Source organism: Grampus griseus (genome assembly GCF_964374135.1).
Source record: "Grampus griseus genome assembly, chromosome: X".
Classification (NCBI taxonomy): Eukaryota; Metazoa; Chordata; class Mammalia; order Artiodactyla; family Delphinidae; genus Grampus; species Grampus griseus.
Window position 1 is genome coordinate 38,696,929 of NC_138999.1, and position 21,957 is coordinate 38,718,885.

The 21,957-nt window shown below is 40.9% G+C and overlaps 1 protein-coding gene across 1 annotated transcript in view; it reads right to left on the reverse strand.

The window, feature by feature from the left end:
• The window catches only part of EFHC2 (EF-hand domain containing 2), a gene marked incomplete at both ends in the record, with an annotated part of 203,078 nt that overhangs the window by 27,561 nt on the left and 153,560 nt on the right, over positions 1–21,957 (reverse strand). Inside the window, 4 exon segments of the mRNA XM_082680655.1 lie at positions 2,184–2,224; positions 2,228–2,276; positions 4,000–4,154; positions 4,157–4,193. Coding sequence (XP_082536781.1) covers positions 2,184–2,224; positions 2,228–2,276; positions 4,000–4,154; positions 4,157–4,193 — 282 coding nt within the window.

Below are 21,957 nucleotides of genomic sequence, written 5' to 3' on the forward strand. Positions count from 1 at the left end.
ACAGCTAGCAAGTAGATTCAAAGAATATAGGAGACAAGGTAGGGGTAAAACTGTCAAGATGTGACAGGCCACTGCTTATTTTTAGGCAGTAAATCAAACAGGTTAGAAGCAGGTCTCTGTATCTAAGTGGATCAAATGTCTAGTCACAAGTCTTCATTACAAGGTAAGAGACAAAAAAAGGAAACATAAATAGTGCGGTGAGAATCCTTAGGAGGAGATAATCACCGCCAGGCAAGCAAATCCAAGAGGGCTTCATGGATACGGTGCTATTTGAAACGGGTCATAAAGAACAAGCTTTCAGCGGGTGAAGAAAATTGGAAGCTAGTTCCTACTGAAGAAACAGCAAGAGAAAAGGCAAAAAAGTGGGAATGCATGAGGAATACATGTGAAATGCTAAATGAGCCATTTGGCTGGACTATTGGGAATGAGAAGACGAGCTTTGGGAATGTGATAACTGTGGAGAAACTGAGCTCCTAAGCCTGCCTATTTCATCTCAGGTCCTTTACACCGGGATGGCCTATTTATCCCTCATACTGCTGCTAGCAAATGAAAGCAAATAGAGCTGATAGTCTAGAAGATAACCCCAGGTCAATCCAATGCATATACACACATCCAACTGAATTGGCCTCTTCTTGATTCCCCTCCTGATACCTTGGACTCTAGTTCTCCCACATGGGATTTAGTTTTGTCTGCTTCCTTTTGTTTCTTTTTTTGTCTCAGATGAGGACTCCCCACTCCAGCCCCTGCTTGAGAATAAATGCCCTAGTGGCAACCCTAAGCCCCACAATGGAGAAGGGGGAGAAGGAGCTCAAAGCTAAGGAGTTTGGTCATTCCTCAGAGAACAAAAAAATGGTACAGAAGGCTTATGAATAGAAGAGTGACACTATGATATTCTTGCTCTTAGAAGGTACTTAGCTGCAAGACGTAAAGATGGATTTAAAAATTTAGAGGCCATTGGAAGAAAGACCAATGTGGAAGCCCTGCCAACAGTCAAGAAGAAAAGTGGGTCAGAACAAGAGTGAAGATGGCGGGAATGGAGGGGAGAGAGTAGATGCAAGGAGTAGAAAGGAGGTAGGACTGTCAAGACATTCTAATCTACTGGCTAGTTGTAGACAATAATTCAAAATGGTTAGAAGCAGAAGATGTGCATTTTAAAGGTTCAGGGGTTAAGTCACAGCTCTTCTTTTTCTAGACTACGTGACTTTAGGCAAAATTTTATCTCTCTAGACCTCAGCATCCTCTTGTAGGATAGGATAATAGCTCTGACCTCACCAAGTTGTCCTCACAAAGTAAATGAGGTAATGTATTCAAGGCAATGATAACAATGCCTAGAACACAGCCCCAAATGTCAGAATTATCAAGATAAGTATGCTGGGGGGGGGGGGCTGGAGTCATGCCACGGTAAGCATAAAAGATGACCAGAGTCTGGGTGGCTAGGAGGGTGGTGCCAGGAAGTCAAGAGTCAGGTTCAGTACAAGAAGTGAGGTGTTTCAGAAAGCAGTTGACTGTGCTTCCCTTTTGCAACATCAGAATCTCTGCACTTTACATCTAGTGTTCTAGCAGGACAGAGCTCTGTGCTAATAACACGAGGTGCTCTTACTGCATGTCCGTGGCCATTAGAAACTACTGCTTTGAAAAATCTGCCCTAAATTTTACATCTAAGACTCTCATAACCAATGAGTTTGTACATTTTCATTTTGTCCCAGGAATCTGTGTGCATATAAGTATATCTTAATGTTAAAAAGATAAAATGATACTTCATAATAGGCTCCCTAACATTCAAAATCATGACTCAGTTTTCCTTTTTAACACTTAAATGGAGATGTGTCATCGGTAATAAATAAAAAGTCAAGGGTAAATCAAGGGCAATTAAAGGTAGATGTAAAACCAGGAATAGGGCTTCCCTGGTGGCGCAGTGGTTGAGAGTCCGCCTGCCGATGCAGGGGACACAAGTTCGTGCCCCGGTCCGGGAAGATCCCACATGCCGCGGAGCGGCTGGGCTCGTGAGCCATGGCCGCTGAGCCTGCGCGTCCGGAGCCTGTGCTCCACAACAGGAGAAGCCACAACAGTGAGAGGCCCGCGTACCGCAAAAAAAACAAAAAACAAACAAACAAAAAACCAGGAATAGTCTCTGAAACAAAAATATGCAGGACATTGCCCATGAGGGTGGAGTTCTCACTTACCTGGAGAGTAAGGATCCCAGAAGATCATCATTCAAAGGTAATCAGGAGGACCTGCACAGCCTTTTGATGTCTTTGCTGGGTAATAATTTTTCCCTGCATTAAAACAAAGTAAACGGGCTTGTATATACTTTGTGTCTCTTGAGTAACAATTACACTCTATAGGAAAGAAAACACAGATGTGTCCTAAAAGCATGCACCTGGAAATAAGTATGAAAACTGGTACTGGAATCACAGTAAGGAAAAACAGTAATACTGCATTTCACCAACTGTTTTTCCATTTCACAAGTCACTAGATTCTGTCCTTACAAAGGCCTTTCCATCAGGATTCAGATTCTTGGTTGGTGATAGTACAGCCTATTAAGGCTGTAGCCACGAGTGTTGCTCTAAGTAATCGATCTGCATTCTTGACCACTAGTCAAAAATGGTTCTGATATTTGAAAACATCTCTTAATCTGACAGGCATCTAGAGCCTCCAACACAAGTATTATATGACTGGAGGGTGTTTTTCTAGTCTTTTCCTTGGACCCAAACCTTATAACCTAGAAGCCCCAACCGGGGCCTTAACATTCACCTCAATTTTTTCTCCAGACCAGCCCAACAGTCATTTTCCCCAGCCTGCTGAGGGCACAGAAATGCTTGTCCAATGTTCTAACTCAGACAGTGTTCTTCCAGGCATCAGGCAAAATTAGAACCAACAGGAAAGAAAGTGGGCTTCTTTCTTTGCAGTAGTTTATAAAATGATAGGAGAATGTTTATGTCTAGAATTGGAGCTTGTTGGATCTGGAGAACCTCAGAGTTGTCTGATCAACTAGCCCCATTTTCCCAGGAGGTGTTCCTTTAGCGAAGGAGGGTCACAATTCTCACCCTGGGAAGGGGTACCACTAGGGTGGAAGGCAAGGCCAGGGTCATGCAAAGCTCAGGCCACACATCCTCCAGGAGGCTCAGAGAAGCTTAAAGATTCAAGGAAAAATACCATCTTTATAACAACTCAACAAGGGTGTATTATGGATTAGGAAAAAAACTATTCACAACTAAAATAAACCATGGGACCTTCAACGATATTTAGGGTATGTAGGTAGCCACTTGGGGTGCAGACTTCAGGTTTGGGGATGAAGGAAGGGGTCATGGGGGAAAGAGATGGTAGTGGTCTGTAGTAATAAAATCAGAGGCTAGAGTTTGATCTAAGGTTTTCTAATTCCAGTTGAGTATTCCGTCCCCCCCACTATATCAGTCTGTGGATAAGATGAACACCAAAACATATTAAGATGGAGCTCCAGTTGTTTGTAACAGTGACTTAATAAAGCTCAATGCAAACACGATAAATGTATTCGAAATAGATTATGCTGAGCTTCATTATCTTCAAGGAGAAATAATTTCAAAGAAATTCTATAGAAAGTATACTTGCAAATCCCCTGTTCTGTGTATTATAAAAGTCACACTTATAAATCCCACTTATCACTAAAATAATGTAAAGAGACGACATCTCAGAATTAAACCTTCTAACATTGATTTACTATGTTTCAATTGAAAACCTCTAGAAACCAATTAAAAGAAAATGCAAAGGGGCAATCCTATTCTTTTGAAGATACAGGGCCTCCCCTATTCCATCAACAAGCAAAGCTCACCATCCATCACTATGAAATATCTGTACCCAGATAATCTCCAAAAATGATTTAAGGTGGCTTTGCTACATGGTGGAGTATGAGAAGACATGTCAATTTTCTTTTTGCCCTTTTTGATAAAATACAAATTCCTTCATTAGTCAGGTTCACAGAAACGTAAATGATTTATTAGAATCAATAAAATAAAAGCTTACTTTTCCCGATCTTGGTATACACAGGTAGCAATAAGTCTTTCAAAATTCTCAAAAGTATTTTTCTTGAGCTGTTCATGGGCCTGTGCAATTAGGACATTCGTATCTGGACGGGGATCCTCAGGCACCTGGTAGTGACGTGCAATGGTTATAACGTCTTAGTCTGTGAGTTTCCCGACAGACGCATCATTATTTCTCTGTAAAGAAAATGGAAAAACACTCAAGAAATTATATCTAAGACTATTTTACCTTTTTTTCTATTAAAAATATCCAAATCCCACTTTACAAGACTTTACCAACTGCCCAGAGACAGGTTATTATTTTTCTTTAATTTAATTTCTCTACCTATGAGCAACAGGAAGGCACTCGTGCTAGAATGGAAAACAATAAGCACAACAGCTTATAAATAAAATGGCACTTTGCCCAGAGTCAAACTTCTACCACATAACAGCCTACAACCAGGAAGTAAATTCTTAAAGTCCTCGAATGGTCAAAAATCCTGTGACTAAATACGTGATTTCATTCAATACCTATTAACCTTACTGTATACAAAATAGTAACAGACTTGGGGTTCTGTTTTCCCAGGGTATAAAGCTTATAAATCAGTAAGTTAGAAAGGTGTTTTGGAGATGGGGAAAGCGATTATGCACATTTCTGCAGTAAAAAGTAAAAACTGACATACCCTACCAGTGAGAGAAAAAAGTGAAAAGTGAAAAGAACTGTGTAAAGGTACAGTTGTCTGAGTCTTTAGAAGGCAAATGGCACTGATATCATTTGGCAGAGCAAACAAACAAACAGACAACAACAAAAAAACAAATGACAGCAACACATTCACAATGAGGCCTCAAAGCTTAACAAATTGGCTGACATGTTTTCAATATATTCGCTATATGAAAGCCATAACCCATGCAACAGGCATTAGAAAGAATTACATCAAAATGGTTAAAATGCAAACTGTTATGGTGGTTAAATGAATAAGCTTCCACCATCTAGAAAATCTACTTACTGGAAAAAAATTCAGTTCCCAAGAATCCCAAATAAATGAGGGAATACAAGGTTTGTTCTTCTGTTATAGACTGGTCTTTTGGAATAATATGGTTTTTAGTTCTTTTAAATATTTCTTCTCATTTTCACTATCATTTAAGAGATCTATAGGTTCTTCTGGTCAAGAATTTCCTTAGGTAGAGTGTAGGAAAGCCCACAGCTATGATGTTGATCTACCTGAAGGAACTGTATTTCACCTACATCCACTTATTAGGGTCTCTGGGGTTTTTGTTTTGTTTTGCTTTGCTTTTGTTTTTTTAACGGGAAATGGAGGCCAAATTCAACCAAAAGGACCCCACCATTGCAGCAAGTCAGTTTGGATTAGACGATCAATCAGTAACATTGGCCGGGGGCTCACTATCTGGAAAACACTGTAGTCACTTTGGCATCTGAACTTTTCAGAGTCTATAATCTATTTGGGCTGTCCAGGCATCCAGATAAGCTCCCTAGCTACTAACTGGGAGGGCCACTTGAATGAACTGAGTAATAATAATAACCCTCACCACTTGTTGAGTTCTTGCTATGTGCCAGGTCCTGTGCTGCTGGGTCCTTTTGGCATGGATCATCTCATCTGGCCCAGAAGGTAGATACTAGTATTAGCCCCATGCTACAGATGAGAACACTGAGGCAGAGAAATGTGAAGTAATATGTCCAATGTCACGAAGTCAGAATGCAAACCCCTGCAGTCTGGCTCCAGAGCCCATGCTCCTGCATACTATTCTGTCCCTCTTCTGTTGGGACACAGAAGAAAGAGTGACTGCATGGAGTGGGGCTCATTCAGGGAAAGCTGAAGACAGTGGCTTTTGAGCTGATTTTTTAACAGACCTCTCTATTCCCTTTTCCGTCCATGACCTGTGCTTTGAGGGCTATCACTAACCCGCATAAATAAGTAAGAGAAAGTAATTTCAGAAACCCTGAGTCACCAACCATCTCTGACAGAGAGCCAAGTGACCACGGAGGAACCACTCCAAGGGAAGCCCCTGGCTCATTTACAACACTGGTCATGGAATAATCAGTCATGACACATGCACAGAATTGAACACTATGCAACCATGAAAAGTAGGCTGTTGACTGGTATTAATTGGTATGAAAGACATCCATGCTATGTTGATAAATGTAGTATGATCCCAATGAAACTAAAGATACCGGTACATATTGACATATATATGCACAGAAAAAAAGACTGGAAGGATCCATACCAAAACATCTATAGCATCATCCCTGATTGCTCAGCTTTCTTTATATATAGGTATAAAAATGATTTTATACCTATATATAAAATGTCTGCTTTTTCTGAATTTTTATAATTATCAAATATTACTTTTTTTTTTTTTTTTGCGGTACGTGGGCCTCTCACTGTTGTGGCTTCTCCCGTTGCAGAGCACAGGCTCCGGACGCGCAGGCTCAGCGGCCATGGCTCACAGGCCTAGCTGCTCCATGGCATGTGGGATCTTCCCAGACTGGGGCACGAACCCGTGTCCCCTGCATTGGCAGGCGGACTCTCAACCACTGCGCCACCACGGAAGCCCCAAATATTACTTTTATCGTCAGAAAAATACTCATTTGAAATCTTTTTCTTTTTGAGGATAGAAAACGGCATGAAGAAGAAGTTGGCACACTCCCAAGGACGAGGGAAAAGAGCGTCTGCAGCAATAACTAGAAACTTACCACGTATCTTTAACTAAACCTGCTCTAGCCCCACCAGGTCGTAAAAGTTTATTTTCCTCTAGAGGGGTGGGATAGGGAGGGTGGGAGGAAGACGCAAGAGGGAGGACGTATGGGGATATATGTATATGCATAGCTGATTCATTTTGTTATAAAGCAGAAACTAACACACCATTGTAAAGCAATTATACTCCAATAAAGATGTTTAAAAAAAAGTTTATTTTCCTTTTCATTGGATAAACTGAAATTATCCTGACCTCACTGCAGTGAAAATTTATATCTGCTGTGTTCTGCATGCCTGGGTTTTAAACACCTCAGTATTCCACTGCTTTCCATGTCTTTTCTTTTTAAATTTTATTATTTTTTAACAACTTTATTGGAGTATAATTGCTTTATAATGGTGTGTTAGTTTCTGCTTTATAACAAAGTGAATCAGCTATACATATACATATATCCCCATATCTCCTCCCTCTTGCGTCTCCCTCCCACTCTCCCTATCCTACCCCTCTAGGTGGTCACAAAGCACGGAGCTGATCTCCCTGTGCTATGTGGCTGCTTCCCACTGGCTGTCTATTTTACATTTGATAGTATATATGTATGTCCATGCTACTCTCTCACTTCGTGCCAGCTTACCCTTCCCCCTCCCCATGTACTCAAGTCCATTCTCTACATCTGTGTCTTTATTCCTGTCCTGCCCCTAGGTTCTTCAGAACCATTTTTTTTTCTTTAGACTCCATATATACGTGTTAGCATACGGTATTGGTTTTTCTCTTTCTGACTTACTTCACTCTGTATGAGAGTCTCTAGGTCCATCCACCTCACTACAAATAACTCAATTTCGTTTCTGTTTTATGGCTGAGTAATATTCCATTGTATATATGTGCTACATCTTCTTTTACCATTCAGCTGTCGATGGACACTTAGGTTGCTTCCACGTCCTGGCTATTGTAAATAGAGCTGCAATGAACATTGCTGTACATGACTCTTTTTGAATTATGGTTTTCTCAGGGTATATGCCCAGTAGTGGGATTGCTGGGTCATATGGTAGTTCTATTTTTAGTTTTTTAAGGAAGCTCCATGCTGTTCTCCATAGTGGCTGTATCAATTTACATTCCCACCAACAGTGCAAGACGGCTCCCTTTTCTCCACACCTTCTCCAGTATTTATTGCTTCTAGAGTTTTTGATGGCCATTCTGACCAGTGTGAGGTGATACCTCATTGCAGCTTTGATTTGCATTTCTCTAATGATTAGTGATGTTGAGCATCCTTTCATGTGTTTGTTGGCAATCTGTATATCTTCTTTGGAGAAATGTCTATTTAGGTCTTCTGCCCATTTTTGGATTGGGTTGTTTGTTTTTTTGATATTGAGCTGCATGAGCTGCTTGTATATTTGGGAGATTAATCCTTTGTCAGTCGCTTCATTTGCAAATATTTTCTCCCATTCTGAGGGTTGTCTTTTTGTCTTGTTTATGGTTTCCTTTGCTGTGCAAAAGCTGTTAAGTTTCATTAGGTCCCATTTGTTTATTTTTGTTTTTATTTCCATTTCTATAGGAGGTGGGTCAAAAGGGATCTTGCTGTGATGTATGTCATAGAGTGTTCTGCCTATGTTTTCCTCTAAGAGTTTGATAGTGTCTGGCCTTACATTTAGGTCTTTAATCCATTTTGAGTTTATTTTTGTGTACGGTGTTAGGGAGTGTTCTAATTTCATTCTTTTACATGTAGCTGTCCAGTTTTCCCAGCACCACTTATTGAAGAGGCTGTCTTTTCTCCATTGTATATGCTTGCATCCTTTAGCAAAGATAAGGTGACCATATGTGTGTGGGTTCATCTCTAGGCTTCCTATCTTGCTCCACTGATCTATATTTCTGTTTTTGTGCCAGTACCATACTGCCTTAATTACTGTAGCTTTGTAGTATAGTCTGAAGTCAGGGAGCCTGATTCCTCCAGCTCCATTTTTCACTCTCAAGATTGCTTTGGCTACTCAGGGTCTTTTGTGTTTCCATACAAATTGTGAAATTTTTTGTTCTAGTTCTGTGAAAAATGCCAGTGGTAGTTTGATAGGGATTGCTCTGAATCTGTAGATTGCTTTGGGTAGTATAGTCATTTTCAGAATGTTGATTCTTCCAATCCAAGAACATGGTATATCTTTCCATCTGTCTGTATCATCTTTAATTTCTTTCATCAGTGTCTTATAGTTTTCTGCATACAGGTCTTTTGTCTCCTTAGATAGGTTTATTCCTAGGTATTTTATTCTTTTTGTTGCAATGGTAAATGGGAGTGTTTCCTTAATTTCTCTTTCAGATTTTTCATCATTAGTGTATAGGAATGCAAGAGATTTTTGTGCATTACTTTTATACCCTGCTACTTTACCAAATTCATTGATTAGCTCTAGTAGTTTTCTGGTAGCATCTTTGGGATACTCTAGGTATAGCATCATGTCATCTGCAAACAGTGACTGTTTACATCTTCTTTTCCAATTTGGATTCCTCTTATTTCTTTGTCTCCTCTGATTGCTGTGGCTAAAACTTCCAAAACTATGTTGAATAATAGTGGTGAGAGTGGGCAACTTTGTCTTGTTCCTGATCTTAGTGGAAATGGTTTCAGTTTTTCACCATTGAGAATGATGTTGGCTGTGGGTTTGTCATATATGGCCTTTATTATGTTGAGGTAAGTTCCTTCTATGCCTACTTTCTGGAGGGTTTTTATCATAAATGAGTGTTGAATTTTCTTGAAAGCTTTTTCTGCATCTATTGAGATGATCATATGGTTTTTCTCATTCAATTTGTTAACATGGTTTATCACATTGATTGATTTGCATATATTGAAGAATCCTTGCATTCCTGGGATAAATCCCACTTGATCATGGTGTATGATCCTTTTACTGTGCTGTTGGATTCTGTTTGCTAGTATTTTGTTGAGGATTTTTGCATCTATGTTCATCAGTGATATTGGTAGGTAGTTTTCTTTTTTTGTGAAATCTTTGCCTGGCTTTGGTATAAGGGTGATGGTGGCCTCGTAGAATGAGTTTGGGAGTGTTCCTGCCTCTGCTATACTTTGGAAGAGTTTGAGAAGGATAAGTGTTAGCTCTTCACTAAATATTTGATAGAATTCACCTGTGAATCCAGCTGGTCCTGGGTTTTTGTTTGTTGGAAGATTTTTAATCACAGTCTCAATTTCAGTGCTTGTGATTGGTCTGTTTATATTTTCTATTTCTTCCTGGTTCAGTCTCAGGAGGTTGTGTTTTTCTAAGAATTTGTCCATTTCTTCCATGTAGTCCATTTTATTGGCATATACTTGCTTGTAGTAATCTCTCATGATCCTTTGTATTTCTGCAGTGTCAGTTGTTACTTTTTTTTCATTTTTAATTCTATGGATTTGAGTCTTCTCCCTTATTTCTTGATGAGTCTGGTTAATGGTTTATCAATTTTGTTTATCTTCTCAAAGAACCAGCTTTTAGTTTCATTGATCTTAGCTATTGTTTCCTTCATTTCTCTTTCATTTATTTCTGATCTGATCTTTATGATTTCTTTCCTTCTGCTTACTTTGGGGGTTTTTTGTTCTTCTTTCTCTAATTGCTTTAGCTGTAAGGTTAGGTTGTTTATTTGAGATGTTTCTTGTTTCTTGAGGTAGGATTGTATGGCTATAGACTTCCCTCTTACAACTGCTTTTGCTGCATCCCATAGGCTTTGGGTCGTCGTGTTTTCATTGTCATTTGTTTCTGGGTATTTTTTGATTTCCTCTTTGATTTCTTCAGTGAACTCTTGGTTATTTAGTAGTGTTTTGTTTAGCCTCCATGTGTTTGTATTTTTTACAGATTTTTTCCTGTAATTGATATCTAGTCTCATAGCATTGAGGTCAGAAAAGATACTTGATACGATTTCAATTTTCGTAAATTTACCAAGGCTCGGTTTCTGACCCAAGAGATGATCTATCCTGGAGAATGTTCCATGAGCACTTGAAAAGAAATGTATTCTGTTGTCTTGGATGGAATGTCCTATCAATATCAATTAAGTCCATCTTGTTTAATGTATCATTTAAAGCTTGTGTTTCCTTATTTATTTTCATTTTGGATGATTTGTCCATTGGTGAAAGTGGGGTGTTAAAGTCCCCTTCTATGATTTTGTTACTGTTGATTTCCCCTTTTATGGCTGTTAGCATTTGCCTTAAGTATTGAGGTGCTCCTATGTTGGGTGCATAAATATTTACAATTGTCATATCTTCTTCTTGGATTGATCCCTTGATCATTATGTAGTATCCTTCTTTGTCTCTTGTAATAGTCTTTGTTTTAACGTCTATTTTGTCTGATATGAGAATTGCTACTCCAGCTTTCTTTTGATTTCCATTTGCATGGAATATCTTTTTCCATCCCTTCACTTTCAGTCTGTATGTGTCCCTTGGTCTGAAGTGGGTCTCTTGTAGACAGTGTATATACGGGTCTTTTTTATTTATTTATTTATTTTTGCGGTACGCGGGCCTCTCACTGTTGTGGCCTTGACTGTTGCGGAGCACAGGCTCCGGACGCACAGGCTCAGTGGTCATGGCTCACGGGCCTAGCCGCTCTGTGGCATGTGTGATCTTCCTGGACCGGGGCACGAACCCGTGTCCCCTGCATCGGCAGGCGGACTCTCAACCACTGCGCCACCAGGGAAGCCACAGGTCTTGTTTTTGTATCCATTCAGCCAGTCTGTGTCTTTTGGTTGGAGCATTTAATCCATTTACATTTAAGGTAGTTACTGATATGTGTGTTCCTATTACCATTTTCTTAATTGTTCTGGGTTTGTTATTGTAGGTCTTTTCCTTCTCTTGTGTTTCCTGCCTAGAGAAGTTCCTTTAGCATTTGTTGTAAAGCTGGTTTGGTGGTTCTGAATTCTCTTAGCTTTTGCTTGTCTGTAAAGGTTTTAATTTCTCCATTGAATCTGAATGAGGTCCTTGCTGGGTAGACCAGTCTTGGTTGTAGGTTTTTCTCTTTCATCACTTTAAATATGTCCTGCCACTCCCTTCTGGCTTGCAGAGTGTCTGCTGAAAGATCAGCTGTTAACCTTATGGGGATTCCCTTGTATGTTATTTGTTACTTTTACCTTGCTGATTTTAATATTTTTTCTTTGTATTTAATTTTTGATAGTTTGGTTAATATGTGTCTTGGTGTGTTTCTCCTTGGATTTATCCTGTATGGGACTCTGTGTTTCCTGGACTTGATTAACTATTTCCATTCCCATATTAGGGAAGTTTTCAACCGTAATCTCTTCAAATATTTTCTCAGTCCCTGTCTTTTTCTCTCCTTCTTCTGGGACACCTATAATTTGAATGTTGGTGTGTTTAATGTTGTCCCAGAGGTCTCTGAGATGGTCCTCAATTCTTTTCATTCTTTTTTCTTTATTCTGCTGTGCAGTAGTTATTTCCACTATTTTATTTTCCAGGTCACTTATCTGTTCTTCTGTCTCAGTTATTCTGCTATTGATTCCTTCTAGAGAATTTTTAATTTCATTTATTTTGTAGTTCATCATTGTTTGCTCTTTAGTTCTTCTAGGTCCTTGTTAAATGTTTCTTGTATTTTCTCTATTCTATTTCCAATATTTTGCATCATCTTTACTATCATTACTCTGAATTATTTTTCAGGTAGACTGCCTATTTCTTCTTCATGTGTTTGGTCTGGTGGGTTTTTACCTTGCTCCTTCATCTGCTGTGTGTTTTCCTGTCTTCTCCTTTTGCTTAACTTACTGTGTTTGGGGTCTCCTTTTCTCAGGCTGCAGGTTCATAGTTCCCGTTGTTTTTGGTGTCTGCCCCTAGTGGGTAAGGTTGATTCAGTGGGTTGTGTAGGCTTCCTGGTGGAGGGGACTGGTGCCTGAGTTCTGGTGGGTGAGGCTGGATCTTGTCTTTCTGGTGGGCAGGACGGTGTCTGTTGGTGTGTTTTGGGGTGTCTGTGAACTTATTATGATTTTAGGCAGCCTCTCTGCTAATGGGCAGGGTTGTGTCCCTGTCTTGCTAGTTTTTTGGCATAGGGTGTTCAGCACTGTAGCTTGCTGGACGTTGAGTGGAGCTGGGTCATAGCGTTGAGATGGAGATCTCTGAGAGAGCTTTCGCCATTTGATATTACATGGGGCCAGGAGGTCTTTGGTGGGCCAGTGTCCTGAACTCGGCTCTTACCCCCTCAGAGGCTCAGGCCTGATGCCTGGCTGGAGCACCAAGGCTCTGTCAGCCACCAGCTCAGAAGAAAAAGGAGGGAATAAAAAAAGAAAGAAAGAAAGAAAGAAAGTAAAATAAAATAATTAAAATAAACAATTAAAACATTAAAGATTATTAAAAATGAAAAATTATAAAAGTAATAAAAAAAAGAAAGAAAGAGCAATCAAACAAAAACACAAGTCCACCAATGATTAAAAAGAGCTGAAAAGTATACTTAAAAAAAAACAGTGGGGGGTGGGGGTCACGGTGTGATGAATTGGGTGATTGGGATTGACATGTATACACTGATGTGCATAAAATGGATGACTAATAAGAACCTGCTGTATAAAAAATAAATTAAAAAAAATACATTATGGAAATAGATAAATATAAGCAAAATAGCTTTAATCTTGGGATTATATTATAACCTGTCATCACACAGCATTTTGTTAAGGCACAAGACTTCTAAGAAGTGTTAGTAGAGATAAATAATACCAGAGACTCAACCTTGTTAAGCAGCATTTGTTTCTACATCAAATGACAGGACAGACTTATGTCATCTTCCTTGTCAAATGCTGTATTTACTTTTACAATGTTCCAACTTCGTTACTGAAAGATCCTGTACCCATTTTCTTCTTGGGGAATGAATAACCATAAAATAATAATTTGTTTAAGTGTTAGAAGTGTTATAAATAATAAAGTAATTTCAATGATCTGTAAAAAAACTCCAAAAAAAGCAAAAAAACCGATAGAACCCTAGGACAAATGGTAAAAGCAAAGGTATACAGACAAAATCACACAAAGAAGCATACACACACATACTCACAAAAGGAGAAAAAGGAAAAAATATATATATATATTACAAAAAAGGAAGAGAGCAACCAAATCAGTAAACAAATCTACCAATGATAATAAGCTCTAAATACTAAACTAAGATAAACATAAAACCAGAAACCAATTAGATGCAGAAAGCAAACCCCAAGTCTACAGTTGATCCCAAAGTCCACCGCCTCAATTTTGGGATGATTCATTGTCTATTCAGGTATTCCACAGACTCAGGGTACATCAAGGTGATTGTGGAGATTTAATCTGCTGCTCCTGAGGCTGCTGGGAGAGATTTCCCTTTCTCTTCTTTGTTCGCACAGCTCCTGGGGTTCAGCTTTGGATTTGGCCCCGCCTCTGCTTGTAGATCACCTGAGGGCATCTGCTCCCCACTCAGACAGGACAGGGTTAAAGGAGCAGCTGATTAGGGGGCTCTGGCTCACTCAGGCTGGGGGGAAGGAGGGGTATGGAGTGCGGGGCAAGCCTGCGGCAGCAGAGGTCAGCATGACGTTGCACCAGCCTGAGGCGTGCCGTGTGTTCTCCCGGGGAAGTTGTCCCTGGATCCCGGGACCCTGGCAGTGGCAGGCCGCACAGGCTCCCGGGAGGGGAGTTGCAGAGAGTGACCTGTGCTTGCACACAGGCTTCTTGGTGGCCGCAGCAGCAGCCTTGGCGTCTCACGCCCGTCTCTGGGGTTCGTGCTGATAGCCGCAGCTCGCGCCCGTCTCTGGAGCTCATTTAGGCAGTGCTCTGAATCCCCTCTCGTCGCGCACCCTGAAACAATAGTCTCTTGCCTCTTAGGCAGGTCCAGACTTTTCCCCAGACTCCCTCCTGGCTAGCTGTGGTGACTAGCCCCCTTCAGGCTGTGTTCACGCCGCCAACCCCAGTCCTCTCCCTGGGATCCGACTAAAACCCGAGCCTCAGCTCCCAGCCCCGCACGCCCCGGCGGGTGAGCAGACAAGCCTCTCGGGCTGATGAGTACCGGTCAGCACCGATCCTCTGTGCGGGAATCTCTCCGCTTTGCCCTCCGCACCCCTGTTGCTGCGCTCTCTACCATGGCTCCGATGCTTCCCCCCTCCACCACCCGCAGTCTCCGCCCACGAAGGGGTTTCCTAGTGTGTGGAAACCTTTCCTCTTTCACAGCTTCCTCCCACTGGTGCAGGTCCCATCCCTATTCTTTTGTCTGTTTTTTCTTTTTTCTTTTGCCCTACCCAGGTACGTGGGGAGTTTCTTGCCTGTTGGGAAGTCTGAGGTCTTCTGCCAGTATTCAGTAGGTGTTCTGTAGGAGTTGTTCCACATGTAGATGTGTTTCTGATGTATTTGTAGGGAGGAAGGTGATCTCCACGTCTTACTCCTCCGCCATCTTGAAGCTATCTCGCTTTCCATGTCTTTATGTGAGGATTCCAAACAAGCTGCCCCACACTTAAAGCCGCCCTCAGTCGTGCAGGACACCAGGGGCCCCTGAGTGGCGGCCAGGGTGGCTGCTGCACTCACACGAGCCAGGTCCTGGCACCAGCGATCCCAGTCAGGCAGTGCAAGCCTCGCCCTACTAAACCCTTTGCCCTGTGTTTGCCACGTGTCCCTTCTTTAGGACCCACCTCACCCTGTCAAACTTTAATGGGCTTCACCAAGAATGAGGAATCTTTTCAAAAGTAGCACATTCCGTTTCTTTTTATTGTGGTGAAATACACAGAACACAAAATCTGCCATTAGTGGCATTTAGTGCATTCATAATGTCATGCAACCACACCTCTATTTGTTCCAAAATATTTCTATCACCCCAAAGAAGCAATCACTCCAGTTTCTTCCTTCCCCCAGCCCTCTCCCCACCTGGCCACCACTAATCTGCTTTCTATCTCTGCAGACTACCTATCTGGATATTTCATATAAATGGAGTTATGCAGGATGGTCTTTTGTGTCTGGCTTTTCTCGCTTAGCATAATGTGTTCATGTTCATACATGTTGCAGCAGGTATCAGTACTTCCTTCCTTTTTATGGCTGAATAATTGTCCATTGTTCGAATGTACCACATTTTGCTTATCTATTCATGCATCAGTGGACATCTGGGGTTGTTTCCCCCTTTTGGTTACTGTGAATAGTGCTGCTATGAACATTCATGTACAAGTTTTTGCTTGAACACCTGTTTTCAATTCTTTAGGTATATACCTAGGAGTAGAATCACTGGGTCATAAGTAATTTTATGTTTAACTTATTGAGGACCCACCAAAATGTTTTCTGCATACTCCATTTTTGCTAGCAGCAGTCACAAAAACAAAGGTCCAACTTCCATCACACATAGCCCTTTCTCACTTAAACCTTCAGAGTGAACCTCAAATACGATCTGAGAGCAAAGTCTCATCTTGGTACTTCCTGCCCCATCATTTAAGGAAAATAAAAACGCACTTTAAAAAGTAGCCATAATTTTAGAGATCTGGTATTCTGTGATTGCTATTGTTCATCTTAAAGACTCAAATGGCAGTCACCTTTGCCTTTACTCAATATTGTACTATGCTTCTGGCACTAATATTTTATACAGATCATTACAGTAATATTTAATTAATCTTATAAGGGATGCTGCCATGATTTTCTCTCCATTTTTTTAATTAAAGCCATAAGACTAAAAGAAAAGCCAAACTGCTCTAAGGTATTGAGGTAACTATGCAGAATTCTGAAACATGAAATGCTAAATAGTTTTACAAGACATAATTCCATTAAAGTCACCCAATCAAGTAATGGTGAATCAAAAGTTCATTTTTTTTTCGGTACATGGGCCTCTCACTGTTGTGGCCTTTCCCGTTGTGGCGCACAGGCTCCGGATGCGCAGGCTCTGCGGCCATGGTTCACGGGCCCAGCCGCTCTGCGGCACGTGGGATCTTCCCAGACCGGGGCACGAACCTGTGTCCCCTGCATCGGCAGGCGGACTCTCAACCACTGCACCACCAGGGAAGCCCCAAAACGTCATTTTAAAGGTCTGAATCTCGGGGTATTTTCTTACATATCGAATTGTTAAAGTGTAAGCAATGTCTTTCAAACAAACTAAAAAAACTAGTTTCAATGTAAACAAGGGCTCAAGAGTCTAAGCCTTGGGCCCTAAGGCTTACAAGAAAATCTGGTTGAGCCTAAACTAAACCAAGCGGCAATTTTAATGACAGTTAGATAGCACCCTATCATCTCCTTCGATTTGATATTCAACAAATAAAATGTGTTTCACTTTGTCTAATCAGAAGCCAGGCACACCTGCTCACATCTTACATTCCCTCAGGTTTTCTGTTACTTGTGGGCCTAAGCTGCCCATACAGAGTAGAACACCCTGCCTTCCCATAACTTACGTCCTAGCCTGGCATAGTGCTGGACTAGTGTGTTGCCAGACCGCAGAGAGTAGTAGGGACAGCTGGTAGAATATGTGTCAGAGGAAGGAGAAATGGAAAGATAGATCAAATGGAGCCAGGACAAATGTCTTACCAGATTTTGCTACCAGCCTAACTATAGCTCAAAACCATTTACAGAGCTCTTCAATCTCACTGGAGAACAAAGCCGTTACACATGGCCATGTTGGCTGGGTACTGCCCACCTCCAGGGAGAACATTTATAGACTTATGGTATAAATTGTGTCCCCTGGAGTTGTGTGACATGGTGGCCTCGCCAGAGAAGCCAAGGGACTCTGGAGAAAAAAGAAAAAAAGAGGTCACCACAGACTATAAGAAAATCATCTACCCCAACCTGGGTCACAACCTGTTTGCAATTGGGAGGCAGTGTGGTTTAGTGGGGAAAATGGGAGCTTCCGAATTACAAAGACCTGGATTAAAATTGCAGCCCCACAAATTCGCTAATAAATGGGAACTTTGGCAAATTTTTAACTTTTCTGAGGCTCTGTTCCTTACCTGTGAAATTGGACAAGACCACCTGCTTCACAGAATTTTATGCTACCGAAGGAGCCAGGATGATCCTGTGAAAACGTTAAGTCAGATCATATCATGCCTCTGTTCAAAAGCCTCTGAGGGCTTACCATCTCTCCTGAAGTTGCACCCAAAAGCCTCATGATGGCCTACCAGGCCCGACATGATGCGGCCCCTCTTCTACTCTCTCTCTCAGACCTTGTCCCCTCTCTCTCTGCACCCACCATACTGCGCACCTTGCTCTTCCTCAAACAAGGCAGGCACATCTGTTTGGGTGTCATCTTCTCCATGAGGCCTTCTCTAACCATCCTTTTCAAAAGTGTGACCCCTCCCCCTATAAGCCTGGCATTCCCTAACCCCTTCTCTGCTCTCTCTTCCTCAGTGGCATTCATCATACGCCAACCTAGTATATCATTTATTTTCTTATTCTGTATATCATCTTTATTCCCCTGCCAGAACGTAAGCTCCACAGAGGGCAGGGCTATTTGTCTGTTTTGTTCATTGCTGAATCCCCAACACATTCAATAGTCCCTGACACATAGTAAGCACTCTGTAATAAATAGTTTTCTGAATAAATGAAAAATGAGGGTTAAGTTTGCAAGGTATGAAAAGCATTTAGCTTTCTATAGTGCCTGGAACTGTATGAATGCTCAATAAACAATAGCAATTTTTATTCTCATCATCCCAAAATGAGGACAGTTTCATGTTGTATTAAATTGGATGAGTTACCTCCTTTAAGCAAGTTTATCTTGGAAAAATGTGAAATGTCGTTGATGAGTGAAATCATGGAATTTATCACAGAATGTAAATGGAAGATGGCACACTTGTTTTAAATAGTCAAATTCAGGATTTAAGTCTGAAGTGATAAAGTAATAAGCTCCAGGTGTGCCTTCCTTTATATAATGGATAGATTTGAGACACTGCACAAATGCTTAACTCTTAGAATTCAAATTAGATGCCCCCTTTCACTCTCTATTACATATAAAGATACTCTATCTTCATTTTGGTCATTTTTAATTGGCATTGGCACCTAATACCTTAGCTTTAAATTCCTCTAATATCTGTCAAGTTGTTAACGACAAGCAAGCACACTGAACTCTGAAAATAAGTTCTTCAGAAACTAAAGAATCTTTTGACAGTATAATAATTACTGCCAAATTTCTCTGCTTTGTAAATTGATTTTCTGATGTATTTTCTCAAAGAGAAGTACATCTGCATTGAAAATCATTGGGCTTGTTTTCTTATTCCAAATAAATGTAAGCAGCTTCTAGTTTTCTATTACTGCTCTAATCTTCATTTCACATCAAATACTATGGCTTTTCCTGTTTTGACATGTAGTGGAATGTACATGGTAATTTTGATTTATTTAGTTTGAAATCCAGTATGTCTTGGTGCACTCAACTTTGGGGTTGTTTAAGTGTAGCCAAACAAAATGAGATATTCTCATGCAGTTAACAGTAATTGCTGGATATTATTAGCAATACTCTTCATAGGGGTACAATTTTAGAAACCCTTAAAAACGCTCATCTATAATTCTTCTACAGTTTGGTACAATATGCATTTAAGCAAGCTAAGACAACAGTGAGGTTTCTTTTGTTTTTTGTTTTTTAAATCATGTCAAGATTTTTGCAAGATTTTTGCATCCAGCAAGTGGACGCCGGGATGATGGTGCTTAACTTGCGATGTGGGCAGAGAAGAATGAATGTGCATTTCATTTACAAGCAAAGTGATTCGTTTTCTACCACCTTCCTTTTCATTAACACCCATCCTGTGTTCAGGGATTATTTGTCTCCAAGCAAACCTCACTTGTTTGGCTTTTTGTTTTTAACTCTTTCTCATTGGTGGCCAGATGTGATGTTTTAGAGGCCATGCTAAGCCCTGTGACAACTGTGGGTTCTTACATGGAGGGTGACCTCATATAAGCCCACAGGTTATTTACTAGTCACATGATCGGCTGAACACAAGACCAGATCTGTGCCTTCCGGTACTTAAAATCAACTTCGTAATTTAAGACTTACTCATGTCAAAACATATCAAACAAAATATAATCAGATTCTTAATTGTTTCTGAGCACACACTTTAAAATATAAAATTTATTGGTTTTACTCCATTGTAAAAGGAACACATTTCTAAATATAGAGAATTTGGATAATATATAAAAGCAGGAAAAAAACCCATACACGCTCCCACCATCCAAATATAACCAAGTAATCATTCTGGTATACTTCCTCACACTCTCTTTTCTATGCATGGGTATCTACTTGTCTTTTTTTTCTTAAGAGTTGTAAACATATTCTATAGTCTGCTTTTTTCCTTTAACTAATACATTTCTTATCATCACACATTCTTCTGAAACCAAAATGCTAATCCATTCTTCTATTATTGGATATTTTGTGCGCTTTTCTCAAATTTTTATATAAATAATGTCATAATGTACATATTTATGCATAAACATTTGTTTGTATTTAAAATTATTTCTGTTACTGTCCCAGAAGTACAATTAGGTGGGCAAAAGAAAAGGACATTTTAAAGGATCTTGATACATGGTGTTAAATTGCTTTTACCCTCCCACCAGCAACAAGAAAGAGGCCACAGAAATAGATACTATCATTTTTAAAAGTGTTTCCTAACTCATCAGGTAAAAATGATGTCTCATTTTAATCAACAGTGATTTGATTACTAATAAACTTGAACATCTCTTATTTGCTTGGAAATTATATTTCTTCTACAGTGTTCTGTCAGCACATGTCCCTTACCTATGTATTCATTCATTCATTCATTCATTCATTCAACAAACACTAAATGAGTACTTAGTTCATGTCAGGCCACATCAACTGATGGAAAACAAGAGAAGAATGGACTAGATTTGACTCCCAGCCCTCCATGCCTGCACCCTACAGTTAATCACAGACCAAGAGGAAGGCTAAGTCAACAAAGTAGAAAAAGGGCTATAATAAAGATATGTCCAGCTCAGAAAAAGTACTCCTCATCCAGTCTGGCATGTATACACATCAAGGGGGAAATCTAGGAATGCTCCACAGTCGAGGTGTCAATAGAGCAGATGGACCCTGCAGATGAAGGACAATTTGCTAGTCAGAAAAGTAGGGTGGGGAGGGGAAGAAGGTTGGGAGGAATGGGAGAAAACCATATCCTCAAAGATACAAGGAGAGCAAGAGGATGGTACATCTCAGGAGCTGTACAAAGTACTAATAACAGGAGCTACGATTTATCACGTGCTTAATGTACGCCAGATAGCGATCTAACTGCTTCACATGTATGAACTCATTTAACCTCATAACAACACTTTAAGTAGGAACTTGGACTATCCCCATTTTACAGATGAAGAACTAAGGCCCAGAGAGCTCCAGCAAATTGCCCAAGGGCACATGGCTAGTACGTGGTGGAGCCACGATTTGAACCCAGACGGTCAGGATTCTTAGGATGACTAGAACATAGGGAAATGAAGCAAGAGATAAGTTAGAGAGTTGGCAGGTGGGGCCCAATCATGAAAGGCACACATGGGGCATCTGGGTTTTCTTCCACAGGTGAAGGGAATCTCTTGAAGGATGTCAAGCAAGCAAGCACTATGAACAGAGAGTTGGACGTCAGGGCACTCAGGAAGCAATGTGAGTGTAGGCATACCAGTAAGGGCTGCTGGGGCAGAGGAAACAGGGCAAGAGGGTGAGCTGAGAGGCATCAACTAGGGTTGGATGTGCTTGGATGGGTCCCAGTCTCTTTCTTGTTCAGTGTCTGGGAAACAGGGCCATCATGGAAGCTAGCTTTGGACAGCAGAGGGGACGCCTTTTCTACTGAGGTGAGAAGGGAGGAATGCGAAGCTGTGGATGCAGGGGCATGGGGGAGGTTTGTATCTCGGGACCTCTATATTCTCTGTTAACCTGGAGATGAGGTTTTCTGCCATCCATGGTGGAGAATGGGCGAAGGCATAACTATGCCTTTACCCATCCTTCACTGCTTCTTCATCCCTAACTGCCCACTGATCCATCAACTATCCAGTCTGTCATCTATGCCTTCGATTTCTTGGTCCCTATTGATCTTTTCTCTTCAGCTTATAGACATGTTCATGTCTCTCCCAACTTAAAACAACAGCAAAACCTAGCCGCTGATCTTCTGGCCAGCGAAGTCATCCCAGTGGCATCCATCAGCCTGGCAGGACCAGTCTCCCACAGCAGCTTTGTGAAGCAAGGAGCCACAGCAGTGGTGTTGGGCAGTGGTCTGACCCTCCTTGGACAAAGTCACCCTCCTGGGGTTCCTGGACAACTAGGGGGGAAGGGGAAGGGAAGAGGCCTCAGGAGGAATATATTGATTATTCCTCAAGAGGAATTCCTGATAATATGGCCCATGGGAGCTCAAGGAA